The sequence below is a fragment of the Mesoplodon densirostris genome, chromosome 2 (genome assembly GCF_025265405.1).
Source record: "Mesoplodon densirostris isolate mMesDen1 chromosome 2, mMesDen1 primary haplotype, whole genome shotgun sequence".
NCBI classification, from domain to species: domain Eukaryota; kingdom Metazoa; phylum Chordata; class Mammalia; order Artiodactyla; family Ziphiidae; genus Mesoplodon; species Mesoplodon densirostris.
This window is the reverse complement of record NC_082662.1, coordinates 63,069,794-63,083,292: the sequence shown is the minus strand read 5'-3', so window position 1 is coordinate 63,083,292 and position 13,499 is coordinate 63,069,794. Positions and strand designations below refer to the sequence as shown.

Sequence of the window (13,499 nt, the reverse complement as noted above, 5' to 3'; positions counted from 1 at the left end):
TCCTGTACCTATCCCTTTAAATCTCGAGGCACTATTAGTTTTATAGTTTCAGTGCGCCCCTGGGGAACTTGGCCCGCTCATGATCATGCTAGAGTCCCGAAGCAGAAAGGGAAAAATGTTCAGGCTCATCTATGCAACGGGAGAGTGGTCTGCTTAGATTGCTCAGCGTCAGGTGAATGACACTTGTCAGGGTTACAAAAGAGTTTCAGGAGGAAGACCTGGTCCTTGCACAAGCGTCTGTGGATGGAGAAGGAGGAGGGCCGGAGCTCAGGTTCGCCTTGGCAACTTGGCTGAGGTGGGGTAGACCAGGGAGACACTGTAGCCCCCGCCGCCCACGGACGCTCCTCTGGCAGAGAACCGGAGGAGGCACGGAGCCGGGCACGGCGGCCTGGCTGGGCGTCCGCTCCGGCCAGGGGTTGGAACATTTCGAGAGGAGTCCTCCGGGGGGTTTGCCGAGCCCAGGCGGCCAAGGCATTGGTCGCGCAGCAGCTGAGAGAGGCGCTCAGTTTCTGCCGCATCCCCTCCCACAGCACTTTGGCCGACACCCGCGGGCGCCCCGCCCCCCTCGGGCTTATAGAACCTGCCGGGCACCTCCGCACGCCTGGAAGCCGGACGATTCCCGGAGCCGACGGCGCGCCTACCTGTGTCTCCTGAAAGCCCCGCCGCCGCCGCCGAAGTGGCGAAGTGAGGCGGCGGCTGAGCCCCGCATCATGGAGGGCAGCTCCGCCGCGGCCCCATCCCCAGTCGCCACCGATAACCTCCGCCTCCCGCGTCCGGTCTGCCGGCTCTCGTCGCTGCTCTCAGGGCTCCGTTCCTTCCTCACCTCGAAGACAGTATGAAGGAGACGCGGGGCCACCCGAGTTCCCCTTTCTGTACGCGCTTCAACCACTCCTACCCTGGCATCTGGGCGCCCGAGCGCTCCGCTGAGGCGCGGAGCAACCTAACGCATCCCGCGGGGTCCGGCGAGGGTTGCGGCTCAGTGTCCGTAGCCTTCCCGATGACCATGCTGATCACTGGCTTCGTGGGCAACGCGTTGGCCATACTGCTCGTGTCTCAGAGCTACCGGCGCCGGGAGGGCAAGCGCAAGAAGTCGTTCCTGCTATGCATCGGCTGGCTGGCGCTCACCGACCTGGTCGGGCAGCTGCTCACCAGCCCGGTGGTCATCGTCTTGTATCTGTCCCACCAGCGCTGGGAGCAGCTCGACCCGTCGGGGAGGCTGTGCACCTTCTTCGGACTGACCATGACCGTCTTTGGGCTCTCTTCGCTCTTCATCGCCAGCGCCATGGCCGTCGAGCGGGCGCTGGCCACCCGGGCGCCGCACTGGTACTCGAGCCACATGAAGACGAGCTCCACCCGCGCCGTGCTGCTCGGCGTGTGGCTGGCGGTGCTCGCCTTCGCCCTGTTGCCGGTGCTGGGCGTGGGTCAGTACACCATCCAGTGGCCCGGGACGTGGTGCTTCATTAGTACCGGGGCAAGGGGCAATGGGACTAGCACTTCGCACAACTGGGGCAACATTTTCTTCGCTTCCTCCTTTGCTTTCCTGGGGCTGTCAGCGCTGGCCGTCACCTTCGCCTGCAACTTGGCCACCATTAAGGCCCTAGTGTCCCGCTGCCGGGCCAAGGCCACGGCGTCGCAGTCCAGCGCCCAGTGGGGCCGGATCACGACCGAGACGGCTATCCAGCTCATGGGGATCATGTGCGTGCTGTCGGTCTGCTGGTCGCCGTTGCTGGTAGGTAGTTCCAGGGCGTGGGGAGTTCGGGGTGGGAGCGTGCGCGCCGGCGGGCAATGGAGATTTTTGGAAATGGCAGCACCTGCAGGGATGTGTTTGCAAGCACAGAACTTTGGAGAGGGCTCTGCCTGTGCCATCCTGGTCGCGGCTTCAGAGCTGAGCTCCTCACTTACTTGCTGAGCCCCTTCCAAGTGCCAGTCATCGCATTAGGCTCTGGTTGTACACTCATGGAGACCACAGGGCTGCTCACGTTCTAACCGGAGAGAGTAAGAGGATACCCAGGTATCATTTCAGTGCTCGTGCAGAAATAGAGGTTTCTCCTGGGTGCATTGGGAGCAGGATGGCGATGACAACGGTAGCTCGGTGCTCTGGGTTTTCTCCTGTTTCAAATACCTCTCGCATGTTGAGTCGATTTTCAATCTGCAGAAGTACTTTACCTGCGACCCACTGCAGACAGGCACAGCCGTCTTGCAGTCTCTGAGCCACTCCTTGCCCTCCCGGAGCAGCCGGCGCTCACGTTGCTTACAGGCTCACTCCTGAAGGGAGGCAGGAGAGTGAAGAAGCATCCTGCCGCTCAGGCAGCCTCAGCCCTTTCGAATTGTGCTCTACCCTCTCCCTCTAGGAAATGCTTGAACCGACAGTCAGCCAGTGGGCCCTGAGACCTGGTAACTCCCCCTGACCAGCCTTTGCTTGTCCTTGTGGCTACCGCACAGGGCTGATGGCAAGGCCAATCCTGGGATGGGAAGTAGAGGTTCCTGCACTTCCCGGCTCCCCACGGGGGCCACAGCTTGGGAGCAAGTGAGTTTCCATACCCTCCTAGTCTAACGCTCTCTCTTACTTTTGTACTTTCCATGTTTTCCTCTGGGATACTTTTAGCTAGACATTTTGTATAAGTGCTGTTTACTAATTCCTGATGAATGGTTGCTTTTTTAGGCCCCAAGCAGCCTGGCTTAGTAGATGTTCCTGAAAGAGCGATCTGGTCACTGTGACAGGGTTAAAACAGATGATATATTGGACCTGGAAATTTATTAGACAGTTGTGAAAAACTCCTGAATCCCATGGCACGGTTTTCAGAACCCACCCACGTATATTTTTTCTCTTTGTTTTCTTTTCTTGTCTTCTGTTTTTTAAATTTTTTGGACGGGCCCAGCGGCACCCAAGATCTTATTTCCCCCCACCAGAGATGGAACCCGTGCCCCCTTCACTGGGACCATGGAGTCTTAACCACTGGACCGCCAGGGAAATCCTGTAGTTTTCTTTTTTTAATTGTGATAAAATACACATAACATGAAATTTGCCATTTTAATGACTTTTAAGTGTACAGTTAAATGGTATTAAGTACATTAACATTGTTGTGTACCATGTATAGTTTTAAATCCCTGGTATTTTATAAGAGAACTTAGTTCCTTTTCCCCCTCACCCTCCCCTGCATTTGACAACAAAGATATTACAAAATACCTGTATTTAACTGGTGTAGTATATTTAGAGCAGGAGTCTTGGCTCCCAATCAGTAATAGGTGGTGACAAGGAGAGTTATGTTGGAATCTCATAGCCCACAAATCGCTGTAAGGTCTCAGTTCTGCATTCTGGGAGTTAGAACTTAGACTGATGTCATCACCATGGCTTATCAAAGCCAGCACCAATTTTAGACATATTTACTTCTGTGGTGTGTAGGTGGCCAAATAGAAGGAAAAAAAGTTCTAAATAATAAGCACTTTGCTAAAGTTGATAATTAACATAACCTTAAAGGCAAACAGAGTATTTGAATTTTTCACAACAGTCATTTGAGTCCAACATATCTGAGTTTGTTCTATCACACTCTTTATATCTGTACTCTATATATCCAAGAAAAAAGGTAAATGATACAAATAAAATGCTTACTCATACAGTTAACCAGACTTATAGTTGATTTTTTTTAAGTAGAAGAGAAACTATGTAGTGTGGTTTTTATTTCAAAACTTTGATCCTAATATGATGAGCATAGCAGCCTTAGGAAGACTTTAGATCAGTTCTGAAAACTGCAATCTAGGACGGCCAAACTCACTCTCTTAAGAAAGACTGTATTTGGAATTCATCTTATTTAATTTCAATTAATAGCTGCAATTAAAATATTTGTTGGTTTGCTGCATTTTATCAGATACTTTATTCATTCAGTTCTCATAAAAACATTAAACAAAATAAATTCAACATGTCATCATATCAAAGAGAAGAAATTCGTGGTTTCCAAAATAGGTATTTTTTAAACTAAAGGAAATTATTCTGTCTTCTGTTTTGTTCACCATTGAAATTAAATCTCCAACTATCTTCAGAAAGATCTACAGTACAAAGTTGGAATTTTTTCAAAGGAAAGAAACTGGCAAAACTGCTTTCTTAATAGGTTAGGGAATTATAAGAATGAAAACACTAGAATTTAGTGAATTGAATTTTCAGTGTATTAATGTTGAAGTGAGAGATTGTCTTTTATACTTTTTTCCTAACTATAAAATATAGATTCCCTATTAGCTTTCTCTGAATTGGGCATAGGATGCTAATCTAATTATCCAAACTCCTTACTTAAAAGGACCCTGAGTATATCTTATCTTTGAAAACTATCATGACTATAATATTCAGTTGTCATTGCTGGAAAACTTAGCAGAATAAAGATACCATAATAAGAAAACATCCCAACTGCTACAAGTTCCTGCTATGCAAATACTTAAATTGAGAGTTTATCTATGTTGCAAACAAAAGCTTTTTTACCTTTTTTTCCCCAGAAACTTTACAAAGTACAATAGAAAATGTGAAATTAAGTGAGACTACAGTGGGAAATGATGTCACCATTGGTAGATGAACTACAGTTCTTAGTCGATATTTATGTGAGGCATCAAATTCTGTTGGAATCAGACAGTTGACTCAGCAATGCAATCTGTTTGACTTATTATTTTCGTTACATTTTTTTATGAACTACACTTACCAAATAGTCCAGTTGTTTGACATGATAGACAAGTTTCCAGAAGCAGGAATAACCTGAAGCTGTTGTTCAGAGGAAGCCATGACTACATTTTATACTTTTGTACACCTGGTACTCCTCAAACAGGTAGAACGTGGCTAATACTGTAGCTGTCTTAAAAATAGTAGATATAAAGCTAACTATCAACATTGTGAAAAGAGAGGTATGAGGAACAGAGTTTCTTGTCTACAACTTTGGAACTGGATAAAAGCAGTCTTAGAAACTTTTGCCTTTAATCTTGAACCAGCAAACTCCCTGCTCAACATCCACAGATGCCGACAGGGATGTTTTGATTCAAGGAGATATTTTGCAATATAGATGTAAGTTTTCTTTTAATTTAAGGATATATTTTGACAAAGGAAATTTGTCTTAAATATACTTCATGTGATAAATAGATGCAATACATTATTTTACAGAAGTAATGCATTTTATAGTATTAAAAAGTATTATTAAATTGCTAATTTTCTCTGCCTATTAATTTCTGCCATGTTCAGGATGTTGCTTCAGGGAAAATGATTAAACATGTGAATCGACATTATAGGAAAAAACTTCTATAATTTGTTTTTATAAGAATTGAGATTACTCAGACTTCTTTTTTTTTTTTTTGGAGTTTACTACAATTTAAGCACTGTGGAAGGGATATTAAGTAGACTTATTAACAACTGGTCAAAGCATTATAATCTGTTCAGAGAAGTAGAATTCCCACATTTATGAATGAAAAACTTAGAGAACAATACAAGATTGGATGTAATTAATAGTGCCTTTGGCTCTGGGAAGAAAGTCTCTCTGAATTTGCCAGAGTAGGCTTCCAGGAAGAACTGGGATGGCATAGCTTGACCTCATGGCTGAGAATGTGCGTGTCTGTGGACCCAGCCCATGAATACAGAGGGTGCACAATGGAACCATGGGAGGAATGGTTTGAAAAGGTTCCTGTGGCCGGATTGAGGTAGTTAGGATGAACATAGGATGAGGACTGTGTCCTTTTGCCAGTAGGCCATAGAACCTCTATTTTGGGTTTTTGAATAGGGGAATGAGATTTAAAAACATTGGCAGGGATGTAGTGTGTGGATAGATTTGGACTGGAAAATGGGAAAGTGAGATCAGTTACAACTTGCTTCTGCAGGTGGGTTAGGCTCTAAGGGTAGATACTTTGGGAAGAGATAAGTCAGAGAAAGAAAGGTAAGAGAGAACTAATGCTGTTAGAAATGGTCAATTTAAGGAGTGATTGATTCACCGAACATTTCTTACACATCTACTGTGTCCTATTCTTTGCAGTAAATATTTTCACATATATTACCTCATTTAACTGCATGCTGTGAGATTGCCACTATTTTCTACATCATTCAGATGAAGAACTCAAGTATAAAGAATATTAGAACCAGATTTCTAATTCAAGATATCTGACTCTGAGTTTATTTTTAATTTTTTGTTGTTGTCATTGATCTGTTTGTTTAGCTTAGATAAAGGCCAGGAATTCTAGTCCTAATAGTAGTACTGGGCAAGTTATGTATCCTCTTATGTATCCTCTACCTGCAAAAGTAGAGATAATAGATATCTAAGGTCTTTTTCCATTTGTTATGCTCAGGAGAATTATGAGAGATTTGGGAGAATCATGGTTTAATGATCCAGAATGAGAAATTTGGGAAGGAGACTGCTTGGTCAATTGTTTTTTTGTAAGAATGGGGGCTTCTAGGGTTTTGGGACACCATGCATATGGAGATGGCAGATTATCTAAATGATATATCCAGAAGCAAATATAACTTGAAAATTAATGGCATAAATCAGGGCTTAAAAATGTAGATTTTTAAAATTTTGAGTTTGTCAGAGAGAGCCAAGAATTAAACAAATTCTTAAGCCATCATATTTGAAGAAATTCAGATGGTCTAGAGTTGTAGCATAATTGTGACTCATTAGCCTTTCTCTTTTGAAAAAGCTGTAAAGGTCAATAACTCAATTATGAAAGTTTCCTTAGGATCAGTTTTCTGGGAATAACACTCAGGAATATGTGCTACAGGCATTTGTAACAGAGGATGATTGATGATTCGTCTGGGGGAGCTGAGAGGTAGTAGTGAGGGGTACTGGGTGTCATGTTTAAGTTTTTAGTCCTTGCCTTACAGTGTGGGGAAGCAGGGAGGGAAGTCCTCCCTCAAACTCCTCACATATGGGTAGCATTTTTATAATCCACCATGGTTCCACATGCATCTCATTCTTGTCTCGCAACTCTTAAGATCTACAACTGTAGCATGTCACATTCCGAATCCCCCTTTTCCCCTCAATTCCTTATCATAGAGGTAAGTAAGAAGTTTGTATTTCAACTCCTACCATGCTTCTTGAGGATTATTAGATGGCCTCTCAAGTCCCCCTTTTCCCTAGAAAATTCCAGTTTTCATAGATTAATGAAGGTAACTAAAGAAGGAACCTAATTTTGGGGATTCCTCTTATATCTTGTCTCTTGAGCACATGTCAACATTTTATAGTAAACATAGTAATTCATTCTTTTTTTTTTTTTTGTGGTACACGAGCCTCTCACTGTTGTGGCCTCTCCCGTTGTGGAGCACAGGCTCCGGACGCGCAGGCTTAACGGCCGTGGCCCACGGGCCCAGCCGCTCCGCGGCATGTGGGATCTTCCCGGACCAGGGCACGAACCCGTGTCCCCTGCATCAGCAGGCAGACTCTCAAGCACTGTGCCACCAGGGAAGCCCAGTAATTCATTCTTACATAGAAATGACAGTTGAACAGCGTGTGACTTTTTTCATGAGAGGGACACATGCACACGGAAGTAGCACTGTGGAATGGTGAATCTGTTCCCTTTACTCAGAACAATTTTGTCTCCATTTTTCCACTTTACACTTCACCACTCAATCATTCAGCTATTGCTGCCGAGCAGTCACCCATCTTGGACTGGTTAAGTTCCCAAGTTAGCAGTCACTTTGTTAGAGGAGCCTTGCTTGATCCTCTCTAGAGGATCTTATTAACTGAATATCTGAGCACGTAAATCAAAAGACAGCATCTGGTCCCAGTGACATACGTAATTCATTGTGTGACCTTAGACAGTTTACTTGATATCTTTGGGAACTATATTCCTTTTTTTTTGTAAAATAAGAGTAAAAACACCTACTCAGCCTATTTTACAGGATTGTAATGAAAACCAAAATAAATGTATGTGAAAATAATAGGGAATATTTCTTCCATATTAGGAATACTAATATGATGTTTTACTGGATGATAATGTTGACTTCTTGTCTTCAGAGAGACCTTCCCCCCAGGAAACTGGAGAAAAGAGACAAGTGATGTTTCACAGCTTGATTAGTTATAGTTAACTGGTGGGGAAATGTGGTGGAGAATGTGACTTTTCAGAAAAAAATAAAATAAGAAAAATGGTGCATAAATTTTTACAAGGTACTGTAATTCATTCCTCCTCTTCTCCCCCTGTCGCCATCACTCTTCTGCATTCTCTCAGCTCTGGAATGCTTTCCCCCACACAGCTGCCAGGTAACCCTCTAAATCTAAAACATGCTGGATCCCATCTCACCCTTCTCTTGAACCTGGAGGAGTGCCCACTACCTCGTGCTCTGAAGGCCTCTGTCTAGAATGCATCTCTTGTCTTTCCAGTCAGGGACGTGGTGTGCTCAGACCTGTCCTCGTGTAAATGAGTCAAATTAATTGTGCATCTAGTTGCTGTCCTAGGTCAGATTACTCTGCAGACCTCTTAAGGATAGAGCCTGTGCCTTGGTTGTCCTCATCTCTTCACAGGTGATCAGGAATGTTGGGATTGCACAGAATCTCCACCACTGACTCACAGCCCAGAACTGAGTTCACACAAGCCTTAAATCAGACCACAGTGTGAGAAACACAGAGCTGTAAACTGCCTCACAGTTAGACCAGGTCCTGACAAGACATTAATATTATTTTCAATCTGCAAGTAGCGCAAAGTGTAATTTTCCCATCCAGTGGCCCTCCCAGACTCTTGGGCAACATTTATAAGGAGGACATTTCAGTGGCTGATCTTGTCACTTATTCAAAATCTATATATTATTTTACCATACTGATTTTTATGATAGGTGTTTGAGGACTGTAAATCTAAAAATGAAAGATGGTGGCAGAGACAGAAGAGGAGGCTCGATTTTTCACACTTTAATTCTGTTAGAAAGAAGGAAATTAGATACTAATTAAGGTAAGAGTCATGTAATATAAGTATAGGATAAATTCTACACCAAATAGCATTACTATTTTTAAAAATCTTGATAATACAAAGACAGAAGGCCAAATTGGAACTGGAAGCCTATTTATTTTAAGCAATTATTGATCTAATAAAAATAAAGTATAATTTTAAAAATACACTTTCTACTAATCTTTTATTTCCTAAAAGTAAATTTGATTTTTCTGACCCTCTTTCTGAATACTCAATGTGTCATTTTCTGTGGTTGAGAATATGCTGCTGTTGGTGAAATTCATGAAAATTTGGAAGAAGGAGTATGTTGTGAATGCTGAAAGAGAGATTCTGAAAGATACGACACGTCTTGAAAAATTCACCGGACAGTAGAATGGAGCTTTCATTGTGGTCTTGATGTATGAAATTTCCCTGATAACATCCTGCTACCACCACCTTGTTTGGGTCAAGTAGAGCACACACATCCGTATTTCCCCAAATAGACTAGTGCCTCAGCAGTCAAAGGCACAAACAGCAGTTAGTGATTAAGTGACCTCTGCCTGTGTTTCATAAGAAGAGCAAGAGAATATGGTTGCTTTCATGTCCTGGCTATTGTAAATAGAGCTGCATGGACCTAGAGTCTGTCATACAGAATGAAGTAAGTCAGAAAGAGAAAAACAAATACTGTATGCTAACCCATATGTATGGAATCTAAAAAAAAAAAATGGTTCTGAACAACCTATGGGCAGGACAGGAATAAAGATGCAGATGTAGAGAATGGACTTGAGGACAAGGGGAGGGGGAAGGGTAATCTGGGATGAAGTGAGAGAGTGGCATTGACATATACACACTACCAAATGTAAAATAGCTAGTGGGAAGCAGCCACATAGCACAGGGATCGCCTCGGTGCTTTGTGACCACCTAGAGGGGTGGGATAGGGAGGGTGGGAGGAAGAAGCAAGAGGGAGGAGATATAGGGATATATGTATATGTAGAGCTGATTCACTTTGTCATACAGCAGAAACTAACACACCATAGTAAAGCAATTATACTCCAATAAAGATGTTAAAAAAAAAGAGAGAGAAAGTGATTGAAGAAGCAGGTGAGGGCCATAGAATAAGGCACTGGAAGGCAAGATCCCAGGGTTCTCGTCTTGGCTTTTTTACCACAGGATAAAAGTCACTGTATCTTTCTGGTTTTCCCTTTCCTCATCAGTAAGATAAAACAGTTATCACTCTAAACTTCCTTCCTGTTCTGACTTCCTGTGGCTCGAAATAAATAAAATTATTCCTTTTGGACATACTATATTAAATATGAGGGGGAACATACCCAAAGACTTCTTAAGAAAAATCATAGAAATGTATGCAAATGGACAGAGTAGATCATGCATTCTGTTATACAATTATTCTGTGAATATTTACTGCTTGCTACGTGCCTGCCACTCTGGTGATATGGTGGTGACCAGGGCTGATGCGTACGGTTCTAGGTGCTGAATGGTTATGTGGCTCTAGGGGTCACTCTTCACATCATGTTCTATGTGAATGACAGTCCTTGTGGAGCAGGGTGCCATCTGTGCTGTACTTGGTAGCCCTGAGAGTAAGCCGAACAGACATGTTAGCTTCTTCCATGAAGCTTTCAATCCACTAAGGTAGACCAACCGTGAATAAACAATCCTTCCAATAAACAAATGTAACCAGTCTGATGGATCATTACCCTGGTTGCTTTCACTGCCACGTGGTACAGCTTTTGCAGGTTGGCCTTGTCTGGGCTGAAGGGCAGTGCTGGTCCACTGCCACTGTGAGGCCCTGATGGAGCACGTGCCTGTCCAGGCTGTAGTGGGTCCGTGCTTGGGCGCAATCATTAGAGAGAACATTAATTCACACCCATAACTTCAGCCCTGAAGCTCATCAGCAATTCCCTGGAGTGCAACCACTGTGCTAGAGGGTAAGGACCCAGAGAGTAACTGACCTCAGGCCACATACTGCCTGGAACCAACCTTCCCTCTTGCGTCTTTAGGCTCTGGGTTGTACTCAGATCATCCCCTCACAAGTCTGTCTTTCTCTTCCAGTAAATATTCTTTTAAGGCTTTGCATGTCTTTTCCCTCTACTGAATGTAGCCAGAGTTACTGTGCTTTAAGTTTCTTGGCTTCAGATATTGGGAGAGGAGGTTAGATTTCTCAGCCTCTTTTTTCCATAAAATATGATGGTCTACCTCTTCCCAAGTGATCAGTTTATACCAGGTGTGTTGCATGGATTTTTCTTTGTTGTACCACACAAGTTTCCAATGTGTAAATCTACTCATTCTACATTTACCAAAGTAAATGTTTCTTACTTCTGTAACATCTGCTCCAATATGACTTGCTCTGCCCACCTGAACAGAGAAGAGGGGGGGCAGCTTCTGACATTCACTTACATACATCCTTAAAACAATGGGTGTGTTATGAAGGCAAGAAAAATGTGCTTTGGGAAAGTGTCAAAGAGCACCTTCTCTTGATGCATTGGTGGATGCAGGTGTGGTTAAGGAGGGCTTCCCTAAGAAAATGACATTTATTTTGAATCTTGAAAGATGTTACTTGAGGAAGAAAGAGCAGCTTGCAAAGCCATCAGTGTAGGAAAGAGCTGGAAGCGTTAGAGTAACTTAAAGAGGGCCAGATGGGTACATTAGAGAGAGTAAAACGGGCAGTGCCTTTAAGGTGAAGCCAGGGAGGTAGACAGGGCCAAACCATGTAGAACCTTGTCATTTTTGTTTGGGAGTTTATAGATTTTTATCTCAAGTATGATGGAAAACAACTAGCTTTGAGTAAGGGAGTGATTTGTTCTGTTTTGTGTATTAAGAAGATCACTCAGGTTGCCTTATGAATTAGAAAAGTGAGGCATCAGAGCCCTTGAGTACTGAGGTCAGTTGGAGATGTAGAGACATTAATAAGGATAAACTTTTTTCCTTAAGTGTTGCTTTGAAAGAAGGAGGGACATAGCTTGGTATAGAATTGGCAGTGGGAGTGAGAGTCAGTGCAGAAGCACAGAGGGAAAAATTGAGCCAGGTGTGCCGGGAATGGTAAGTTAATCTGTTTTTGTTGAAGTATGCTTGAGAAAGTCAAGAAATATTATGAGTTAAATAGGGACTAAGGGTTAAGGGAGGGAGGAGTGCGTTGGTAGATTGCCTTGAAAATTAGAAATAGGAATTTGTATTTCATCTTGCACAAGTTGTATTGCTTGTCTATACTTCTGTTGTACGTTTGTAAAATAAGAAGGTTGACCTTATAAAATCTCTTTGTTTATAAAATGTCATTTAGTAAAACAATTGTTTTGTTTGATTTCTTTCTAGAATATTCTTGGTGAAATTGTCCAAGCTTTGTTTGAATACCTTTACTTATAGGAAATTTATTGCTTTTTAAGGGGCACAAAAAATTTTCTTAGAAGCAAGCATTGTGCTAGGCTTTCTTTCTTTCTTCTCCTTTCTTTCTCTCTCTCTCTCTCTCTTTCTTTTATGGTCAAATGTAATAATATATGTAAAACACTTAAACATCATATCACACTAATAAGCACTTAATAACTGTTAGCTTCATTATCCTACTTCCAACTTGTGACAGATACTTCTTCTCCTCAGTTTCCAGAAGTCACCACTATTATGATTTTCCAGAACACTGTTTTAGTATTGTTTGTGTGTATATGACAAAATGGTGTCATATTATACATATTATTCTGTAGTTTGCCTTTTTTCAATTAGCAGTGATGTTTTGTGATTTATCCATGTTAACACAAATGAATCTAGTATATTCATTTTAAGTGTTTTTAATATATTATATAAAATATAAATACTATATATTTATTGTATAATATAATATATACAATATAAAATACTACTGTGTATCATTTCCTTTTTTCTTCTATTTTAAAAATTTATTTATTTATTTATCTATCTATTTATTTATTTTTGAGGATCTGGAAACAACATTAGGCACACAGTAACTTCTCACCCTCTAACATATTCTTTTATTATATTATTAATTTTTTTATTTTACCTTTTGACCCATTTCTCTCACCTTCACCCTCACCTCTCTTAACCACCCATCTGTTCTTTCTGTCTCTGAGCTTGGTTGTTGTTATTTTTTTAGATTTTACATGTAAGTGAGAACATATGATATTTGTCTTTCTCTGACTTATTTCACTTGGCATAATGCCTTGGAAGCCCATGCATTTTGCCACAATTGGCAAGTTTTATTCTTTTTTCATGGCTGAGTAACTGAGTAATACTCCATTGTGTGTGTGGGTGTATCTTCTTTATTCGTTCATCCATCAGTGGGCATTTTGTTTCCATATCTTGGTTATTGTAAATAATACTGCAGTGAACATGAGGGTGCATATATCTTTCCAAGTTATTGTTTTCATTTTCTTCAATAACTACCCAGAAGTGGAATTGCTGGATTGTATGGTAGCTCTATTTTTAATTTTTTGAAGAACCTCCATACCATTTTCCACAGTGGTTGCACCAATTTACATTCCCACCAACAGTGCACAAGGGTCTCCTTTTCTTCACATCCTCACTAGCTCTTGTTAATTCTTATCTTTTTAATAATAACCATTCTAAGAGATGTGAGGTAATATCTCATTGTAACTTTGGTTTGCATTTTC

General features: G+C 42.1%; 1 protein-coding gene across 3 annotated transcripts in view; it reads left to right on the top strand.

Annotated features, from left to right (window-relative positions):
• The first annotated feature begins 835 nt into the window (after positions 1 to 835).
• The window catches only part of PTGER3 (prostaglandin E receptor 3), an 82,128-nt gene continuing 69,464 nt past the window's right edge, over positions 836 to 13,499 (top strand). For all 3 annotated transcript variants that reach the window (XM_060084512.1, XM_060084502.1, XM_060084524.1), the window contains exon 1: positions 836 to 1,729. In XM_060084512.1, coding sequence (XP_059940495.1) covers positions 836 to 1,729 — 894 coding nt within the window. The remainder of the gene's footprint in view (positions 1,730 to 13,499) is intronic.